At 35.2% G+C, this 23,090-nt stretch overlaps 1 protein-coding gene across 1 annotated transcript in view; it reads right to left on the bottom strand.

The window, feature by feature from the left end:
- The window catches only part of RHAG (Rh associated glycoprotein), a 32,689-nt gene that overhangs the window by 6,278 nt on the left and 3,321 nt on the right, over nt 1-23,090 (bottom strand). The window contains exons 2-7 of the mRNA XM_074310677.1: nt 7,722-7,902; nt 5,905-6,055; nt 5,332-5,482; nt 3,774-3,940; nt 2,425-2,562; nt 1,241-1,362 (exon numbers count right to left, since the gene is read on the bottom strand). Coding sequence (XP_074166778.1) covers nt 1,241-1,362; nt 2,425-2,562; nt 3,774-3,940; nt 5,332-5,482; nt 5,905-6,055; nt 7,722-7,902 — 910 coding nt within the window. The remainder of the gene's footprint in view (nt 1-1,240; nt 1,363-2,424; nt 2,563-3,773; nt 3,941-5,331; nt 5,483-5,904; nt 6,056-7,721; nt 7,903-23,090) is intronic.

Genomic DNA, 23,090 nt, shown 5'->3' with positions numbered 1-23,090 from the left:
AACCTCTTTTCCTGACCATTAGGACTGAGATAATTAGGGCTGTGGAGATCTGGCCCTTCTGGCATTCCAAAAGATAAGACTCCAGATGTCTAATACCTATTTGGCAACCTTTCGCTCTAAGTTCCAGACTTTCTTGCTCTAGTTGACTATCCTCTTCATTCCCAGTTTATCAGAATTTATGGTCCTACTCCCCAATCCTGTCAGAACTGGATTGACAATCACTTCTTAGAAATTTCCACTAGTCAGAGTTTGGACTTCACCCCCTGCCTTTGTCTTAGAGCCCTGAATTTTAGAGCCACATAATAAAAATGATTGAAATCTCACATTAGATGCTGATGCTAAGGCTGCTGCTAAGGCTGCTGCTGCTGTTGAATGACTTTGAGACAATAGCCCTGGGACCAAAATGGATCCTTTGGTCCCAAAAAATCTCTCCCTCAGAAATCCAAATAAAATATTAACAACTCTCTAATCTCTATCTTGCCTCAGTTTCTCCGACATTACACAATTAACTCTTTTTACAAGTAAGGAAATAGAAATTCGAGAGACAGAACCAATAATAGGACAGATTCATTTCTATTCTAAGGATGAAAAACTTAAAAGTCACTGACTATATATCTGTTCCTTTAGATATGTGGAAAAACAGGCAAACATACAAAAACCAAAACTGAATTTAGTATTTAATTATCTAAATTAGGAAAATGCTAGTTTATTTATTTCTTCTTCTCCTTGGCTGCTTCTCAGGTGAATTTCTCCCTACTCCTTTTTTTTTTACCCCTCTCTCAGTGGTGTTGTCTTACCAATTTGTATTATTATGGTGCCCCGAGGTCTTTTTCTTCTCCACCTGGGGGTCAGTATATTACCCTCTCTGCTCCCTATGCATTTAACAGAATTTGTTTTAAAATGTTGATTTGAGAGAGGTTCACTTCCTTTGCTTCTGCGACATTTTGTGTTGCTTGTCCCAGTTACAAAAATTTCTTATTATGAATCTGATAAGAGGTAATGTGATTGATAGTCCAAATAATGCAACTTCAAATACTGTTGTGGATTTTAAAATCCTTACTTGATATAGCATGTATTAACAATGCCCACTATTGCTAAGCAACAAGACTGTGCCATCATTGGATATTTCAAGGTTTCTCTACCATTGCCCTGAGGGCAATTAAAAGTTCTCTACCACTACCTTGAAGGTACTTAAAAGTTTGTGTCATGAAAACAAAGAATAATCGTTTCCTTTACTTACTTTTTAGTGACTCCCAAGGCTACTGCCACAATGCTTGCAACACCCCCAATCACTCCAGGTAAGCCATGCAAATTATGAACACCACATGTGTCATGAATCCTCAGTTTGTTGGTAAAAAATGGCTAAAATGAAAAAAAAATAGTTCACAATAGTTTTAGAGTTTCAACAAATACTCTCTATAGAAGGAAAATATTTACATTAAAACTCTAACGAACAATTTGAATACCTAGGACCAAGAAAACACACCCAAAATTACCCTCAAATCAATGTATAATTCATTTAAAAAATGAAACAATACAATTTTAGTTGAGTTGGGAGAATTAGTACTTTGTCTCTTCTAAATTTTAATGCACTGGGACAAAGCCATATTAGCCTCATACTTGTTATGACTGAGGAAGTCATAACTGAGTAATACTATAAAGCTTTTTTTACAACTTAATTTTCCCATATATATCTTAAATCCAGTGAATCCAGAGCACCAGAGTATAATGATACATAAATCTAAATTTACTAGTCATGGGTAGGGAGTAACTTTAGATGCATCAGTAAGGGCCTCTGTCTATTCTTCCCATCACAATTGCTTCTGCCTTAATTCTCTGAAGAAAAAAAAAAGCCTCAAATATTTAAAAATGCTATTCATTTAGGAAAGAGAATATGTTAAGTAAAAATGGTCCTCAAACTTTTTAAATAGGGGGCCAGTTGAGTGTCCCTCAGACTGTGGGAGAGCCAGGACTATAGTAAAAACAAAAACTCACACTATGTCTCTGCCCCTCAGCTCATTTGCCATAAACTGGTGGGCCGCATAAACGTCCTCAGCAGGCTGCATCTGGCCCGTGGGCCCTAGTTTGAGAACCCTTGGACAATAAAGTGTTCATGCCTAATATCTTGTATAGACCTCAAAAAGAATGAGACAGGACAAGAAACTATAAAACACCTGATATGGGCATGGAAGAACTAAGGGAAAGGACCATTTTTACTTAACATATTCTCTTTCCTAAATGAATAGCATTTTTAAATTTGCCCAAACAATCTTCCCCCTATTTTTTTTTTGTAGTCACAAAAGATGTTATTAATGCAAAAATTAAATAAACCAAACTCCCAGAGTTATTGCCCCGACTTTTTAATGTTACCAATGACTACCATGCTAAGAAGCAAAGCCTGAATCCACTTTATTTCATACTTACTGTCAGAGATTTGTATCCAAGGACAGAGACAATCCCAGCAATGGAACCAATTATCATAGCACCAAAGGGCTGGATTTCCATGTCTGCACAGGAACCCACAGCTACTCCTCCTGCAAGGGTTGCATTTTGAATGTGAACCTATGTGAAACATAGAAAGTATGAGGGCAGTGAGAGGATATTCTGCTGAAGGAAAAAAAAAAAGCGACTTTTGGAGTATATGGCATGCAACAGATAATTAATTAATAAGCTCCTACTATGTGTCAAATCCTATAAGGGATACAAAGGAAAAAGAGATGAAATAAGATCTGCTCTCAAGGGTCCTAGTGCCATAGATTTAAACCTAGAAAGGATGTTAAAAATCATGGAATCCAACCACCTCAGTTTATTGGTGAAGAAACTGAAGCAGAGATCAGTGTGTTACACACAGTCACACAATAAGTGTCTGATTCCAAGTTTGGTGATGTATCCTCTAGGCCCCAGCTTCTTAGGGCCTCATAACTGAATGTGGGAATCTTGAAATTATGATTTATTATCATATATAATCATATCATAATATAATCAAATCATATATAATCAATATGATTATATTATTATATAAAAATAAAGCATTATCAGTAAATGCTTGATTTGTATACCTATTTCATATACCTATATGTTGGGGTCACATAAAAATTTCTCAGGTGAAAAAGAGTTGCAAGTAGAAAAAGTTTAAGAGGCCCTTCTCAGGACATCTATTTGCCCAATATGTTTTTATGACCAACAGAGGGAGCTTTGGTCCATTTGTTCTTATGATTTTGTATTTACAAAGTGATTTCCTTCCAAAGGATTCAAAATTTAAGCTGACCCTGATTTCTACAGTATTTCATGTTGCTGGCTGACAAATGAAATCACTGAGGACTTAGAACACTAGTAGTGGTAAGAAAGCCTTGAGAAGGCTCTATGGGAAGAGGTAAGGGAGGGTGCACAATTGCTTAAAGGCCAAAATTCTCTCAATGATTTTATTTTGGATACACTTTTTCAGTACTGATTGACTAAAAAACCATCTGAGTATTATGGGCTTTGGAATCTAGGATATTATCATATAATTCTAAAGAAACAAAGGTCTTAAAATTGTTATAATTATAATTAAATAAATTATTAAAATTATAATCATGAAATCTTTTGAGAAGTTCTTACATCACTGAAATGACAAATACTGTACCATTGCCCAAGCTACATTATATCTCTTTCCCCTCCCTACTTCCATCCAAGCTAACTAATACTAAAAGAAAGATGTTTCTCAGGCTCTCCTAGAGGGGGATTTAATCACTGGAGCAAGCAGAATCTGTTTTGCCCATTCTCATGCTCACCATATCAAGTTTTCCATGATGGTCGACAAGGCTGGAGAATGCAAAGGCAGTGAGCACACAGGCAGCCAATGAGAAATAAGTGTTTATAATCGCCATGTACTGGTGTTGTCCGGCATCAGCAATTGCAGAGTTAAAACTGGGCCAGAACATCCAAAGGAAAAGTGTGCCTGTTTGCAAACCAAGAAAATCAAGTATTATGTTCTAAAAAAGTATTTTAATACTTCAGAGATCAATGCTTGCTTTCTACCAAGGAAGATCTCAATTGCAACTTGGTAGATAATTTCTGAAAAGGTTACAGCCCCAAACTTATGGCCCTCAACAACTGGTCCTCAGAGACAGTCTATTGTTAGATATATCTTTGAAACCTTCCTGATTCTGTAGGTCTATAGAGAGCTTATAGTTCTTTGAGAACTCAAGGTCAACTCCATACCACAATGGAGAAGACATAGGATCTAGAACTAGGAGGAACTTCACAAAACCTCTGATGTACACCCTACATTTTACAGTGAGTAAACTAATCAGAGAGAATAAGGAACTTATCTAAGAGTACACAGGAGGTGAAACATCAGAGATAAGAATTTGAACTAGGCCTTTGACTTTAAAGTTAATGCCTCATTTCAGTATAAAATGTTGCTTCTTGGAAAATATTTCAAATATTAGATCTAATTGCTAGAGAATTCTTTGTGTCTCTCTCCATATCTCTACAGTTCAATGATGTCTCTTCTCCTCTTCAAACATATATGTGTGTGTTGTGTGTGCTTTATAGATAACTAACTGTATTATGTATAAGTATGTATTTGATAACCATATTTCAATATAATTGCTTTCCTTTCTAATCTTAAATAAACATTTTGTTTAAAAATATCGTTCTGAAATGGGAGTCCATAGGCTTTGCCAAATTGTCAAAGTCATCCTTGACAAAAAAAAAAAAAAAGACTAGAAATTCCTTTCCTAGACTACCAGCAAATTGCAGTGTGTCCTTCAATGAGACTGTCCTCATAAAGTTTTCCTTCATGGAAGTATCCCCCTGATACTGGCAACAGAGCACTATATACATAGGCTTACAGGTTCTCTGTTTATGTTCTGACTTTTATTACGAACAGATCATTTAACTTTCATAGGCTATAGTTTCTTCAGGTGTGAAATGAGGGGATTGGACTAGATAGTCCCAAAGATTCTTCTTGTTCTAGGTGTAAGAACCTATAATCATCATATCTTGCCTCATAGCACTTCGTATAGCCTACCATGCCTAATATTGTCAACTGGATCTCTATGGCAATGAAGAAAAATCTATGGATCCCTTCTAAGAATTATATTTTTAAATGTGCAAAATAGAATACACAGCATTACAAAGAAAAACAATTACATTGAAGTAACCATACACACATATGTGTGACGTCAGTTAAGAGCCACTGAGCTAGAGCAATATGAATTGGAATTATTAGAATAGTATTAATTCCCATTAACATTCATATAATAATATTAACAATGACTCTAGAAATCATAGGCTTCTCTCCCTGAGGCAAGGTAGAACTGGGAAAAATTGATCTCTACTTACCAATCATAGCAAACAAATCTGAGTGGTACACAGACTTCTCATTGTCATGCTCTTTTTTCTTGAGACCTGGCCGATATAAGACACCTGCTACTGCTAATCCAAAATAAGCTCCAAAGGCATGAATGGTCATTGATGCCCCAGTATCAGTGGCCTGTAAGAAGGAAAACACTGTTTACATTAAAAAAACACCCAAATTACCATTATTGATTTACCAAAAGGCCCAAGCTTCTCTGACTGTAAAAATTTGTTCAATTTGTTCCCAAAGGCTAGAGCTGAGAGCAATGGATGACAGTTAAGAGGCAATGTTAAAAAAAAAAAAAAAAAGAATCTTCATAATAAGAACTACCTAAAATGATATAGGCTGCTTTGGGAAGTTATGGGTAAATTAAAATGGGTAAATTAAATGGAAAGTAAAAACTTGGTAGTTTTTAAACAGTCTGCTTAACCCATTGACAATGAAGTTGTAGAAGGGATTTTTATTCATAGCACATGGGTTGAACTGTGACTAAATGATTGTCTTCCAGTCGAGATCATATGAACTTCCTCTATATTATGAAACCTCTCAAGACTCACCTTCAGTATCGTACCAACAAGATGTTCATTTGCAGCAAAGACAGCGATTTCAAAAATCACCATAATTAACATCTGGACTGGGCTCGTTTTGCCTAGGACAGCTCCAAAGGAAATCAAAACTGTGGCTGTACTGAAGTCTGCATTTATCATGCTGGAGAGAACAAACAAATGTTTAATAAATAAACAAATAAAAAAGTAAGGAAGGAGGAAAGAGAGAAAGAAGAAAAAAGAAAGGAAAAGAAAATTAAAACAGGGAAGAGATATAACAGAATCTTTCTCCTACTAATCTCACATCTAGAACTTACTCAGGGTAGGTAGCCCTCCCTCAAAGCTCCCAATACTTTAGAATTTTGGTACCCCAATAAAACAAAAAATGCCTTACTTAATTTCATAAAATATTTGTATTGGAATGTATCTAAGAAAATATTTAATCTAATGTTTTATTTTGCAACTGAGAAAGCTATAATATGTACAGTAGAAAAAATACCAGGTTTAACATTGAGAGAAATCCTGGTTCTACCATTTAGTATCTGCATGAACCCAGACAAATCATTTAATGTTTCTGGACCTTGGTTTCCTCATCTATAAAATGAGGTAGCTAGATTAGATGATCTCTAAGGGCCCCTCCCACTTTACATCTATGATCCTATGAAGCTCAAAGAAATTGCTACTTTTCCAAAGTTATATGCTACATTAGTGTCAGAAATAACAACTAGAACTCGAACCCAATTTATTCCAGTCTAGTGTATTTTGCTACTTTTTACCATTTCTCTCTCTTCTGTGTGTACTACAGAGTCTCCATCTAGTCACTATTAATCTGATATGATAATCTGATATAAACTGTATGAAATATGCAAATTAAAATAAAAATTTTAAATGTAAAAATTATTAAAATCTGATAAAAATTAATGATACATCTCCATTCTATGTTATATAAATATCTAGTATAGAAACTCAGTAAGATAACATATTTGCATTTAACTATATATAACAATGTTTAAACCCAAAGGTACATCTAATTATAAGAATTTCATATACTATTATAGGGTTAGGGTAGAGTTTATGGGATATTTTGGGGGTGGTAATATATTTTGTTATCTCTCAAATTATACTCTTGAAAGAATTTGTTTACAATTTTGTAATATGGCACTACCCATCAGAACAAAGCAATGTTCTGTTTTGTTAGAAAACAATGACCTTCAATAAAAAGAATGTTGGAGTAGGATATTACAGTCTTGGCTTTTTTGTGTGATGAGACAGGTTTCATCACCTCCCAAATTCAGTCTTCTGTAAAATGTGGGAGTTGAATGAAAAGATTTTTAATAACCCTTTTAGCTTATTGAAGAACATAAGGTAACCAGTTCAAAGACTAAACAATATATAAATTTAGAATTGCAGATGCATAGAATTCCAGACTTGGAAGAAATATTGGAAATAATTCAGTTATACTCATTAACCATCCACTAAGTATTTTTGCTTTGTTCTAGGCACTGTGGTAATTTGGGGAGCAACAAGAGCAAAAACCAAGGTGGTCGCTGTCCTCAAGCAATTTCTAATTACTGGGGTGATATATAGGATATTCACAAAAGGAATAGAAAATAACTTGTAAAGAGGGAACTAATAATTTGGGCAATCTTAATACCACCTCACATTATTCTAAGCCCAGAGAGGAGAAATGTCTTTCCTAACAACCCACAATGTCAGGACCAAATTTATAACACAAGTTGGTTTCTTTCTGCTTCCCGGTACTTTTCCCAGGGTCCCCTGCAAAGGGGACTATCATATAATACCATAAGATGACAAAAAATTGTGTTTACTTTTTGATGCCAATGTAAAATTTCTCATTGTGGTGTAATATCCCCTGCATGAGAGTGCCCCACTGCAGACCCAAGGCAGCAATCAGCAGGTTGATCCCCACACTGCTGAAGCCATATTTCTTCAAAAAGGTCATGAGGAAGCCAAACCCCGTGAAGATCATAACATGAACATCCTGGAACACTGGGGGAAGAGCACAGAGAAAACCTTCTGTTAGGCAAGTATCCTGCAGATTCGTCACAGACAAAGTAAATTTCCTATGTCCTGGTTATAATTGCTAGGTAGGGGGACAGGTGAAGGTGTGGAAATTCCTTTTTGTGGTGTTCTTGAGACTATCCTGTTAACCTTGCCCTTTATGGTCCTCAGTTGATGTGTACTTCTGTGAAAGCTGAGAAAGGCAAGAGGGCTCTAGGAAAGGAAGAATGAGTTGAGTTAAAAGCTGCTTGATGACAGGGGCAGGGCAGGAGAACATCCCCACTCTCAGAAAGATACCAGATAAATTATTACTGGAAAAAATTGTTAAAATTTGGAAACTTATTTTTCATCCTCATATATATATTATATATAATATAAGCTATATATACTATAGATGGTACAATATAAAATATACATATATGCAAGTGCATATAATGTATAATAACTGTATGTGTATGTACAAATCATATACATGTGCATATAAACAATATAAATTTATAAAATATTTAAAACACACCTAATACTACATATACTGTAGAATATATATACATATATACATGTACACACACATGCAAACATTTGTTTTCATTTTCATTTAATTGTTTCAGTCTTTATCACTTCATTTGGGGTTTTCTTGGCAAAAATAAGTTTTTTGTTTTGTTTTGCTTGTCATTTCCTTTTCCAACTCATTTTACAGATGAGAAAACTGAGACAAACAAGATTAAATGACTTGTCCATGGTCATCCAATTAGTATCTAGGCCTAGATTTGAATCTAGATATAAACTTGGTACTTGAATCACTGATCAAGTACCAAATGAAATTTTAAAGTTGCTACATGCTACTACAATAGACCAGTCCTAAAGACTATAATGTCAGTAAAAATTAAGTTCAAAGCAGATAAAAAACATATATATATTTGAATCTAGATCTTCCTGTCTCCAGATCTAGTACTTAATAAGGTACTGTGTCCTCCTAGCTGCCTTTCAGTGCATTCATGCATGCATGTATACACACATAGACATATATGCACATATGTACACAGACATTTTATGGTAAACATCAAGCAGTAGTGTAGCATTCCTGGTCAGGAAAGAGCAGAATTTAAGTTCTACTTCTAATACAAATGAGCTGTGCAATTGTGAAAGTCCTAACTTTCCAGTACCTTTGGCAGTTGAGTAAGAATATAAATTATAGAAAAGGTTACCATTTCTACTGATAGAGGCAATTTCTTACTAGGAGTTCCTTATCTCAGTGGAATCCCAAGTCCTGACAATTTTTAAAATCTGATTTTAATAGCATGATTAGTTGCCTGCCTCTTTTGTTGAAGTATCAGGATCTTGAAAAGGAGAATTAGAAAAGGGAAGTTCAGGAAAATTGAATTTACTAAAACCACACAATCCAGTCAAAGGAGTATTAGATAATATTTACTGTTTATTCTCAGGCTACTAAACTTGCTTTATCTTTATCTGATTGACCATGAAGAACTAATATTGTCTTCATGAAATTATAGATAGGTAGATTTAACAAGTTGTCATGACCATCCCCATGATATTTGGGAAACAAACAAATAAAGAAAATGGTGGAGTTAGCGATTTGGGTGTTTAAAATGATTCAACATATACTATACAAGTTTGACCTTGTCAGAATATGGTAAATTCATTGTATTTCAGACACTTTTGAAGCAAATATAAATATAAACATATTCTGATAAATCTTTTTGTTTGGTACAATCACTTAATAGAACTTTATTAAGCTTCTACTAGAGCCAGGCATTGGGGGATACAAAAAGAAATAAAAGACAGTTCTTATCCTCAAGAAGCTCACAATCTAAATGCTGAAACAATAAGAAAACAAATATATATGAACAAACTACCTATAACACAAAAAAAATATTTAAAAGAGGAAAGACACTAGAATTAACAGGAGTTGATATGTTTGTCATAAAAGATGGGATTTTATTTGAAACTGAAAAGAAATGAAGAAACAGAGATGAATATGGAAAATATTCCAGGCATAGAGAATACCTAGAGAAAATGGCCTTAGTCAAGCGATGAAATGCTCATAAAACAGCCATTGTCACTAGATTAAAAATTATCTGTTGGGAGGTAAAGTGTAAGAAGAATGGAGAGGTAAGAGGACGTAAGTCATTTCATATACACACATATCATATGTGTGTATATGCACATATGTATTGAATATATATATATATATATACATATATATATATATATATATATACACATATACACATGTTGTATTTGATACTGAAGGTTATAGGGAGTTATTGGAGTTAATGAATAAGGGGTTATGATATAGTTGGACCTGCAAAGTAGGTAGAGACCTGAAGCAAACAGACTCACCAGAAGGCCAGAGGCTTGTACTAGAGCAATGACAATATCAGAACACAGGAATATTTTTGAGAGATGTTGTATAGATACAATAAACAACCCTTGCTAATGGGTTGAATATGGGGAGTAAGAAATAGTGAGGAGTCAAAGATGACATCTAAGTTTTGCGCCTGAGGTCCTGGGAGGATGGTGTTGTCCTCTACAGTAATAGGGAAGGTAGAATTAAGGAAGGATAATGCATTCAGTTCTGGAAATGTTAAGTTTAACATTAACTACTAGACATCCTTTTTGAGATGTTCTGAAGGTGACTGGAGATGAAGATTAATTGTGTAATATAATAGAAAACAGAACAAAACACCAGATTGTGCCAAGAAACCTGGATTTGAATTCTTATTTTGTCACTTGTAATTCTATGACTTTGAATACACTGATTATCAATTTCCTCATTTGTAAGAGTAGGATGTCATATCTTTAAAGTTCCTTTCTAGTCCAAATACATGATAACAATTGGACATTTATTAATGTATTTTTCTCATTTTGGTCAGCTCTATTTTTACTGACCTTATGCTTGAGGCCATTTTTGCAGTGGGCACATTTTTTAAAACCCAATAAATAAATATGCCTCTAAGGCCTAGGGCAGCCACATAAGTTAACAGGTTTACCACTGAGGGGCCATTCATGTCAACATATGTATGTCCACAATCCTTACCCACAGGGCACTTTGGTAATGTATCCAGCAAAAACAGTATTAACTAATGGATCCTTCTATTTCTAAAGACCAGAACATTTTTCTTTGATCACTTAAAGAACTCTTCTTTTCCCTGGAGTTGAACATTTCTTGATTTTCCTAGTAGTTTCCCAAGGGGTGGTTGACATCAGGTTGCTCCTAGGCAAGAATGAAGACTCAGTTCATTAAAACCTGCACTTGGGACAGAATCCCCAAAATCCATCAAGCTGACACAGTTGTTATTTACTGTTCAGGTATTTAAAATTGTGAATAGCCCTGAATAGCCCAAGGGTCCATGGTTACTGGGTGAATTAAATAAATTACTTAGAGTAACCCAGGACACTAATCTCACTTGAGCATTTAAAAACATAGGCTCAAAAGCTTCATTTTAACTCATTTAGGAAGGCCTTTAAAAAAAAAAATCATTGAACCAGAAGGTCACATACTTAGAACAATAAGGGAAGACTGAAAAACGTATAAATACATTTACTGAGAGGAGCAAACCTGTCCTTATAAATAGCATAGATAGATAGTTTCCTATCAAGCAGACCTATTAAACATCACTACAGCTTCCCAAATATCATTCTCATTGCTTGTCATTCCCATCATTTTCACTTTTTGTTCTTGAATGCTTTAAAAATTATTTTATCTTGAATAGTTGTTTATTAAAAAGCAAATAATGTTAGGTAGGATCTCACTTTTAGTGGGTTCTCATTCCTTTTGTTTCTCTCTTTTTTAATAACCTCATAATTTAGAAGAGATTAAAACAGTAGAAAGTTTGAATGTCCCATGCATAATGGAGTTTAAGAGATTGTTGACTTGTTGTGTAAGGGCTTGAAAAGATCTTGAAGGTCATGCAGTCAAATCTCTTATTATCATAGTTGAGCACCAGTGGATATTATTACCTTTTGGAAAGGAACAAAGAATACAACTGGCTTGGGAAGAAAGAAAATGAAGGGGAAGAGGAGGAAATAAGCTTATTTGGGGAGTCAGAAGGATAAGTCAAAGATAAACTATTTTGCAATTTTGCTCAGGTTGATAAACAGTAAATATCATTAGTTGTATAAGCATATTGATAACATATTTACATAGTATTTTAAGGTTCTCAAAGTGTTTACACATGCTTTCCTATCAAGATTATCCTTAGATTCTGGTGCTATTAGTTATTTATGAGGTTAGGCTCCAGGTATTCCTGATCTGGAAAATCTGAATAAATTTTTTTGGCCTTGCTTCACACAAGAGAGGAAATTTGAATTATTATGGCATTAAAAGAAAAAAAAATAGTTTGAATTCACATTGAATTTATATGACACTATACAAATATTTTATCTATTTCTGAGTTTCTAAACTTTTTCTGTGTCATCTTCTAGCCTTCATATATTGTCTGTGGCTTTGGCATAAATCCACCCAAAATCCCAGTTAATTTTTCATGCCATCCAGTGCTATATTAAAACCACTATGGGGAAAGTTGTAATTTCCTCATTTTATAGGTGAAGAAACTGAGGCAAGCAGAAGTGAAGTGACTTCCCCAGAATCATACAACTACTAAGTCTCTGCGGCTGGATTTAAATTTAAATCCGAGTCTGTCTGTCTCTGTTTCTTTTTCTCTCTGTCTCTCTTCTTCTTCCTCTCTCCAACCATCTCTCTGGGTATCTCCTTTTCTCTCTCTCTCGGTTTCTCTTCTCTCTCACTGTCTCTGTCTATCTGTCTTTTTGTGTGTCTCCCTTCTTTCTCTTTCTCCCTCTCCCTCATTCCTTCCTTCCCTCTGTGTGTGTTTGTCTGTCTCCTTCTTTTTTCCTCTCTTCCTCCCCTACCTGCCTGTCTCTGTCTCTCTCTCTGTGTCTCTGTTTTTCTCTCTTTGTTGCCTGTCTGTCTGTCTGTCTGTCTCTGTCTCTGTCTCTCTCTCTGTCTCTGTCTCTGTCTCTGTCTCTCTCTCTCTCTCTCTCTCTCTCTCTCTCTCTCTCTCTCTCTTTTTCTCTCTCTCTCTTTCTCTCTCTGTCTCTGTCTCTCTCTGTCTCTGTCTCTCTCTCTCTCTCTCTCTCTCTCTCTCACACACACACACACACACACACACACACAATTAAAGTAGTTATATTGTATTATAGCTTTAGATCTGGAAAAGACCTCAGAGGTGATTTAAGATCAGAGAAATAGAACTAGAATGGAGAAGCTATTTGCCTGAGATCACATACAGAAGTAGAAGTGGTATTTGAACCCAGGTTTTCTGACTTAAGAGTCAGTGCCTAATCCATTATTCCATGCTCTTTCCCATATTATGTGACAGAGACAGAATTGCAACCCAAATCTTTTAGCATTTTTATCATTGTTATATTACCTTTTGTTGTGTCACTTACCAAGGCTTTGATAAATGCTTATTGAGTTGAATTGTAGTAAGGGTACCCATTACTTCTCATGAAGTCCAGTCCATTTTTGAACAGCTTTAATTGCTAGGTGGACATTGAATGGATAGAGTGTTGGCCTAGAGTTAGGAATACTCATCTTTTCTACTCCTATGAGTATCTTAATGAACCCTAAGATTGCATTGGCTTTTGTTTTTGGTCTTCTTCATTGAGTTTACAAAGCCCTAGGTCATTTTTCTTTCTTCAGATACTGCTATCTGGACAAATTTCCTTAAAAGAGACCACAAATAAAAACTTTTGAATTTAATTTATGTCTTATAGCAATATTACATATATATCTTGGCTACATTTAATACCATTAGGCTCATTCTACTAATAGAAACTTTCAGGATCTTTTTGCATCCTTAAGACCATCCAGCTTTGTTTCTTCTACAAATATTACGAGAAGACAAAGCATAGAAGCAAAAACTCTGAGAGAATGGGGGCTTTTTGAAGACTTTGAAAGATTCTTGGAAGATTTATATGGTCTTTAAAGGATAATCTATATACCTAGGTGCTAATACCAGATGAAGATACCATTCAGAGATATGGAGACTCTTCAGGAGGGAAAGGGAGAAAAGGAGGAATAGAGGAAAGGAGAAACATAGAGAATAAAGAGAATAGAGACATGCAGAAAGAATCAGAGAGAGAAAGAGGCTTATTGCTTGTCTTTTCTTTTCATAGAGGATCATGACATCAGAGAAGGGATGCCATGACATGCAAATGAATTGGATTTGAGTGAGAAAGACTGTGTGCAAGGTCACCTGCCTCATTCCCCCCCCCCCCCCCCGAATCATCTGGGTCCAGTGGCAAGAAAATGATTAGGACAAATGAATTTGGTTTCAGATACAATGGAAGAGCTTGAGCATTTTAAACTAAGGTCTTCAACAGGTCTCAGTTTCATTGAGGCTGCACCCATTCAGGAATGAAGGCTAGGTAGCAATTGAGGCAAAGAATCTGCTCTCTCACTTAGTCTCTCCTCCCAAAAAATAGAGAAGGAAGGAAGAAAGAATGGAGTGATGAAGGGATGGAGAAAGGGACAGAGAAAGGAAGGAAGGAAGGAAGGAAGGAAGGAAGGAAGGAAGGAAGGAAGGAAGGAAGGAAGGAAGGAAGTGAGGAAGGAAGGAAGGAAGGAGGAAGGAAGGGAGTCTTCCATCTGAGCCAGCTTTATTCACAAAGGTTGTTGTTTGTCGTTCATTCTTGAAGAGGACCATGATTTCCCTAAAATAAGTGAGAGAGGGCTGGATAAAGTCACTTGCCTCACTTTCCCCTCAGAGCCATCTGAAGTCCAGTGGCCAGATATAGATTAGGATGACTAGAGATGGTCCTAGATGAAAAGGGAGACCTTGGCCTTTTTAATCTAAGATCTTCAACAGGTCTCAGTTTGACTGAGGCTGTACCTATTCAGGGATGAAGGCTAGGTACCAATTAAGGTAAATAATTTCTTCTCTTACCTAGTATCTCACCCCCAAAAATTATGGAGATAAGGAAGAAAAAAAAAAGAAGGGGGAGGAAGGGATGGAGAAAAGGAAGGAGCAAGGAAGGGAGGAAGAAAAAGAAGAAGGAAGGAAGAAGAAGGAAGGAAGGAAGAGGAAGGAGGGAGGGAAGAGACAGACGGGGGAGGAAGAAAAGTCTTTCAACTAACCAATTTCAATTTTCCAGCCAGCTTTACTCAAAGAGGTTGTCTGTCCTTCCTTCTCAAAGAGGACCATGACCTCAGGGAACTGATGTCATGAAACACAAATGAATTGGATTAAAGTGAGGGAGGGCTATGCAAGGTCACCTGCCTCACTTTCCCCTCCAGAACCATTTGGGTCTACTGGCCAGATATAGATCAGGAGACTGGAAATGCCAAGACACAAAGAGAAAGATACATACAGAGAGGTAAAGATATAGATCAAAACAAAGAGCCAGAAATAGGAAGAAAGAGTAAAACCTTGACAGGATTATATAGGAGAGGAGAAAAAGATTCCTTGACTGCCTTTGACATGGAAAAAGCCCCAAATCCACACATACAGAAGAAACTGCAAACACTTAGGAGCAATGCAGGAACAGCAAAGGAAAAAAGTCATAGTATAAAACTAATCCTAAGACCCAAACCTATTATTTTGCTCCTACTTAGCTATATTCCTTGCTTTAAATCTACTTCCACTGATTTGGGCATCATTACTATGCAGACAATTCATGCCATCTTGGAATGAAATTCACAAAATGGAGCTAAGTTTCAGCTTAGCCTATCTTGGGGCACCTGCTCAGCAGGTATTTACCTACTCAGGTGCTTGCCCATCCATTCTGTCCACTTCCAGCCCCAACTTTTTAGTGTTTGGAATACTAAGCTGGATAACTTCATGCATTCAATAATCAAAGACAAAGTTTTATTCATCTTAGAATGATTTTTTTTTCCATTTCAATTAATAGGTGTTAAAAACCTTTACCTCAAGATTACTAGAGATTCAAGCCTGCAATGAATTCTTCACTCCCTGTCTCTTAACAGATGACCTTATCTCCCACTTTACTAAGAAAATCAATGTTATTTATTATGAGTTCCTTATCTTCCATCCCATCCTGTCTTCTTTGGCTTCATCCTTCTTGTCAAGGCTAATGCCTCTACTAATACCCTTAGTCCCAAACATTCTGTTCTTTTCTGTAACTTGATCCTGCAATTATTGTTTTCCTTTTAATCATTTTTAATTTCTGCCTTTTCAAGTGGATCCTTTTCTACTACATACCAACATATTCAGGGTGACTTTGTCCTTTTAAAACAAACAAAATCAACTTTTCACTTGACAGACATATCCTCAGACCACACCCTAATTTCTTATCTCTTTTACACCAAGTCTTTATGCTTCTTTATTGTTGTTGTTGTTGTTTTCTCTTTTATTTCAGTTGTGTCTAATGCTTCATGACCCCATTTGGCAATCTCTTGGAAAGGTACTAGAGTGGTTTGCCACCCCCTTCTCTAGCTCATTTTACAGGTAGGGAAACTGAGGCAAATTGATTTAAGTGACTTGCTCAGGGTCACATAGGTAATGAGCAACTGAATTCAGAATTTAATGCAGGAAGGTGAGTCTTCTTGAATCTTTCTTCTATTCTTTATCCTCTTACTATCTCTTAATCCCTAGGATCCATCACAGTTGTTTTATCCTATGTCTTCTCACTGGACTCCAATGAGTCCAGCTAGGTGATTGTTTGGATAGAACACTGACCCTGGAGTCAAGAGGATCTGAGTTCAAATCTAGCACCAGACAATGGAGACTTACTAGCTGTGTGACCCTGGTCAAGTCACTTAACCCTGCTTGCCTCAAAAAAATAAAAAAATAAAAAATAAATCCAACAAAACCCAAAGAAAAATGACTGCACTGCCCTGCCTCACTTCAATTCATTTGCAAGTTGACATAACCACCTGATATCATTCATCCACTTCAAAGATGAAGAGGAAACAACAAAAACTTAATCCTTACCAATTGAGTTTCTTACTCTACTCTTCTCCCCAAAGGATCTTTTAATGGTCAAATCCATTGGCCTTTTCTTAGTCCTCATCCTCTTGGATATTTGACACTGTTGATCACCCTTTTTCCTGAATAGTACCTTCAGCTTTGCTTCTCTGACTCACTAGTCTCTTGGTCCTCTTAACTACATGACTACTCCTCTTTGAATGTTTATCATCCAGTACTCACTGTATTTGCTCAAAGATTTCTCCTGGTCCCTCTTCTCTTCAATCCACTTTTTCTCTTTTATTGCTCTCATCTGCTACCATGGTGTCAATTTTCATCTCAAGTAGATGACTCCAAAATTTGTATATTTATCTCTAATGTCTCTCCTGAAGCTATCTTTATAACCTGAACCTAAATTCATATGGAATTTCTATCAGCGTCTCAAATAGAACTCACTATCTTTTCCCTTCCTCTAAGCTAACCTATTTTTATGGCAAAAACTGTCATACTCCTTACCCTGGTATCCACTCAGTTGTCAAGTCTTGTCAACATCTCTTGCAACCATCCTTCTTTCTAATCATACTGGAGCTATCTTAAATTCACAATAGAACTATCTTTTTTAGATCCTCATTATTTGTTACCTGTACTGTTGCCATAGCATAGAGCAGTAGAAAAGATGTTTAAATTGTAATCACACAACTGGTGCTTAAAATGACTGCTTATTGCTATGTGACCTTGAGATTTAATCTCTCTCATTTTCAGTTTCCTTAGAGATAGATCTAGATGACCTTTAAGTTAAATTCCCTTCCATCTTTATAACTGTAATCCTATGATCCCACTACCATATTAATGATTTATTGTTTCCTTGCTTCCCCTCCCTTCTCCAGTTTGTTCTCTACACAGTTGCCAAAATAATTTTCTTAAGGCAAAAGTTTGATCATATTTCTCTGTTCACAAATCCCTTCCAACTGACTCCCTGCCAACTCTAAGATAAAAAGAAAACCCTTCAACTTGGTGTGTAATGATTTCAACAATATGGATTCAATTTACCTTGGCAGTCTAATCAGATATTATCTCCCTTTGCTTTATCTACATTTTAGTCTAACTGAATTATAAGCTGTTTATCCAAATTGACATTCTATTTCCCATCTCAGTACTCTTGTTTAGATTGTTCCTCATTCTTAGAATATATTCTTTCTTCATTTTGACCTCATAATCCCTTATCTTCTTTACGGATTTAGCTGAACTACCATCTCTTAAGGTTTCCCTGATTGTTTCCAATAGTTAATGATTTCTCTATAGTGAAATTATCTTGTATGCATATCTTTGTGTGCAATTTCATCTCCCTCACCAGCAAAATATGAGTTCTTTGAGGACAATGACTAACATTTAAAAAATTTTCATTTCTAGTGTCTAGTTTAGTTTATTGCATACTCTAGGTATTTAATAAATGTCTATTAAATGAGATTGAATAAGCATGCCATTCAGGACTTCACTGGGTCATTGATTAAAACAAAAAGTTACAGAGCACAGAATAAACCCATGAGCCATTTCACTGCTGACCATCTTCCAATATGACAATCTGACATACATTCAATTGGAAAACCTAAGTTTGAACCCTGGTTCTGACTTTATGAACTTTGTAATTCCACCAATGATGCCCTGATTATTATTCTCATATGAGTTATAAAACAAAGAGACATATGCTCACCAATATCTTTGTCACAAGAGGATATCTTCCATAAGGTCCAAATAGAAAAATGATCCCCTCTAGATAGTGACATCCTCCAGATGTTTCTATTTGAGCATGATACTACATTGCTTACATCAAATACCAGAACATTATAAAACCTCCTCAATTAGAGCTTTGGTTATGCAAAAGAGATCAGTTTTATTTATAGGAAAAATTAAACAAAACATATAAAAATGCTTATTGTTAGAACTATGACAGGTAGTTAAATTTGCAGTATGTTAAGTTAATACAATTAATATATAGATTTGGATAAACATTTCAGAGAGGCAATAAATTGGGGCTAAATTAATAGGAGAAAAGGGAAAAGGGTGTAGATATCATGTGAAATTTTACAGTGTTTTAAATTCTCTTAATGTACTCTTAAGTGAAAAGATACATTTTTTCAATGTAAGTATTCTTGCAGTGAAACTAAAGATTATGAATATGAAATATAACTATCTCTGATGAGTTCAAGTTAGAGTTGATCCAAAAGGCAGTAGAGATAGACATTTTGAAGTAAGCTGCAGCATATTTCTGATGGTAGCCTTCACTTAAAAACTAAAGTATATCTTTGAGGAAATGTCTGGTCAGAAAAGGAAATAAACAAATCATATGATATGAGTATTCAGAGATGGACAATAGGATTAACTCATTGGGATTTTAGAAATATATAAAGATTGTAAAGAGGGGGATATTTAACTGGTTTTGTATCATGGACATTTTTGGAATGGTGAAGCCTATGAACTCTTCAGAATAATGCTTTTTTAAGATAAAACAGAATTGCAAAGCACATTGATTAAATTGAAATACTTTAAAGAATATTTCAAAAGTTCATAGATCTCATAATAAAACATTATTTGTATAGTGCTTTAAGATTTGCAAGTGCTTTACAAATATCATTTTATTTGAAATAGCAATCTGGAAGGCAGTTGCTATTATTATCCCCATTTTGCAGATATAGAAACTGAAGTAGGTAGAAGTTAACAGGGTGACATAACTAGTAACTATCTGATACTGAATTCAGATCTCCATGATTCCAGGTATTATCTTCTAGCCATTTTGCCATGTAGTTGAATCTTTATCTTACAGGTAGGCCTTCAGAAACGTTTGGTTAATCCTCTATAGAATAACAGTAGAATAACATGGACAAAAATATCATATAGAATAAGAAGCCATAGCTATATTGGGATCTGTTCTTAAGAGAGTCACTTTATTATTATTATTATTATTATTATTATTATTATTATTATTATTATTATTATTATTATTATTATTTTGTCTTGGCATCCTCATCTGAAAAATGGAGATGAGCACAAACTCTCTATCTCCCTTGGTACTTCTGGAAAAGTCCATTGTAAAGTCTACAATTTTGAACCAATGTGAACTATAGTTATTATTTGATTTGACTAGGCTAATCCTTTGAGACAGATGCAGTAAGACTATAGTAACTTAATATTCTCTTTGTCTGTCTCTTTCATTTGCCAAATGTTCCTCTCCTTTATCTCTGCATCCCTGATGGCCCCTCCCAGGCACTGGGAAGGAATGATCATGAGTGGCCTCATTTTAATTATTTTACGTATACAACTCATAGGCAAATGGCAACATAAATCCACTCTAATGGATAATAGATCTTAGAACTGGAAAGGCATGCAAGAGATCATGCAGTCCAGTCCCCTGGAGCACATACAGTATTGTCATGATTATATCAGCTTTTCCAATGTGCTATCTGAGACAAAGAGTGCTTAAATGACCTTTTTGAGTACATAGAGTTAGTTACTAGTGGATGGGAAAGAAGAGTTATATCTACTACATTTTATTATGGTTCTTTTTTCCCTGGACTATATAGCTGCCAGACAATTCATTAATTGCTCTATTGTCTCATTCATTGTCCAATTTCTTTTTTTACATCCTTCTTAAGCAGTAATGGGACTGTGAATTGAGGGATGGTAGGAAAAGAGCAATGGACTTGAAGTCATGGCACTTTGGTTCAAATTCCATATCCATCTTATTTTAGCTATATGATCTTGGAGCAAGTCAATTTTCCTCTCTCAGTTTCAATTTCCTAACATAAAATGCAATTCATTTCCAAGTTTAACATTCTGAGTTACTTTCCCTTATTCTCAAAACCTATATTTTCATCTTGTTCTTTTTAGGACTGGTTCATGCCTGAAACTTGACAGTATATGACACATAACTGTCATAGCCCGTTGACCCTTAGTTTCCTCATTTGCAAATTTAGGGAGTTGGACTCTAGGTCAGTGGTGTCAAACTCAATGGGGACTAGTAAGATAAACATAAAAACCTGTGGGTTTTATATTGACTTAGAAAACTATATGTTAATATTATCTCTTTTATTTTATTTTTATTTATTTTGTTAAATGTTCCTCAAATTTCATTTTATTTAATTGGGGTCACCAGTGAGAAGACATTCAATTGTTTGCCCCAGTTTTCTCATCTGTAAAATGAGGTGGAGAAGGAAATGGCAAACTACTACCATATCTCTGCTAAGAAAACCTCAAATGGAGTCATGAAGAATTAGATACAGTTTTAACAAATGAATAACCATGGGGTCACACTCACGAATACTGTGGGCTTTGTATTTGACAGCTGTGGACCAGATTCCCTTTAATATTACTTCCAGGTCTTAATTTATGTTGCAGTGATCCTGTTTGAATCTTATTTTCTATTAAGGAATAAATAATAGTGATCTCATCTATAGCTCTTACTATGTCCAAGATACAAATATTATCTCATTTGATCTTCACAATAACATAGGAGGTAGATTTTTCAGATCAGTAAGCTGAGGAAAAGTTACTTATTCAGGTCATATAACTGGTAAGTATCTGAAACTGAATTTGAATTCAGGTCTTTCTGATTCCAGGTCTGATAACCAAAATGAGATAATATTTGTAAAAATAAATGAATACAGTCCCTGACACATAGCAGATGTTAAATATATACATTTTCTCTTCCACATTCTCTATGTGTATTTCATGAACTTTTTTCAAAGAGATAATTTTTTTACATAGGTAGATATATATGTATATATATTTATCTCTTAATTTTATACCCAAAGATTCCTGATTTTGTAACTGTCTCCCCAACATCCCTTTTTCTGTATCATTTTATGAAATAGATCATAATACCTCTAATACCTTAATAGATTTTTTTTTGTGTGAACTGCTTTGACTGAAAATAATCATCAATTTTGTTCTATCTTCTGGTCTTAAGCCTTCCTTAACCTGGTTTGTTGGCCCTTAAACTGTAATATACTGTGTTATTTGACCTATACTTAAAAGCTTTTGGGCTTGATAGGACCTATCTAAGTACACAAGTATCCCAGCTTTTGAGAATATCAGTGCACCTCCATGCCTGAAATTTTAGCACACACACATTTTTGTATGTCTATATAATATTAATGTGTATGTATACATATACATATATATTAATACTGCAAAAATATTGACATTAAAATGAGGAAACTGAATTTCAATGAATTACCAGAACCTAGGCTTATCAATCTCTATCTATAACTGAACAATTATTTATCAAATGTTTATAAATCACTTGATTTTTGTTTAAAACTGTGCTATGGGAAATATATAAAAATATTATCTTTGTAAAGTGAATTTTGGTAGGCTCCAAATCATCAAAACTACTTCCTTCATTGTCCCCAATGCTATTAATGAGGGAAGAAATTATTATGGGAAATGGACCCATTTACCTCATTATCACAAGCAAGCAGAATGGCATAAGAACCCCAGGATTACTGACCCTGTTTCTCTCTCAACCCTCATAGTCATGGTCAAGGGTAGGCACTTTGTGTGGAGAAGGGACCAGCTATTCATACCAACTATCAACCAATTGCCACATATAGGGAGGCAAGCCAGACAAGGTGAAGCAACAGAGCATACTGAGGGAGAGGCAAGAGGCAGCATATACCAGGAAAGTCACATCATTACCAACACTTTGACCACTATTTCTTCTTAGGCCCTAGGGGAGACAGTCCAGGACCTGGAATCTAAGAGCCTTGGAAATAGCATTTCATCCATTCCAGTGCCCTCAGCTACCATCCTGTGAATAACCCCTCTGCAGATTCAACTTGGCAATTACTCCTTGTAGGTGCTGCTAAAGATCCAGAAAGGGAAGTTCTTGCCTCCAAAACTCCTTGGACTGTTTGTTAAATAGTTCAGTATCAGAGAATGATATCAGAGGAAATGACATTAAAAAAGATACAGTAGCATCTCCTTTGCCTCTATTCCTTAAGGACCATGGGACTTTTTCATGTAGCATGTAGTAGAAATCATTCATATATGTTATTTCCTTCTTAAATTGGGACTTTTTTGAAAGCAGGAATTGCCTTGCTTTTCTGTGCATATCCCTAGAATTTATCACTGTGTTTCACACACAGTAAACTTTTAATAAATACTTCATGCATCAATTTATTCATTCATTTCACTCATTTTCTCATTCATCCACCCATTCATTCATTATGTGATATATTCCAAAAACACATTTGTAAATCAGACATTTAG

The sequence above is a fragment of the Sminthopsis crassicaudata genome, chromosome 4 (genome assembly GCF_048593235.1).
Source record: "Sminthopsis crassicaudata isolate SCR6 chromosome 4, ASM4859323v1, whole genome shotgun sequence".
NCBI lineage: Eukaryota > Metazoa > Chordata > Mammalia > Dasyuromorphia > Dasyuridae > Sminthopsis > Sminthopsis crassicaudata.
Note: the sequence above shows the minus strand (reverse complement) of the source record. Positions and strands in the feature narration are given on the sequence as shown.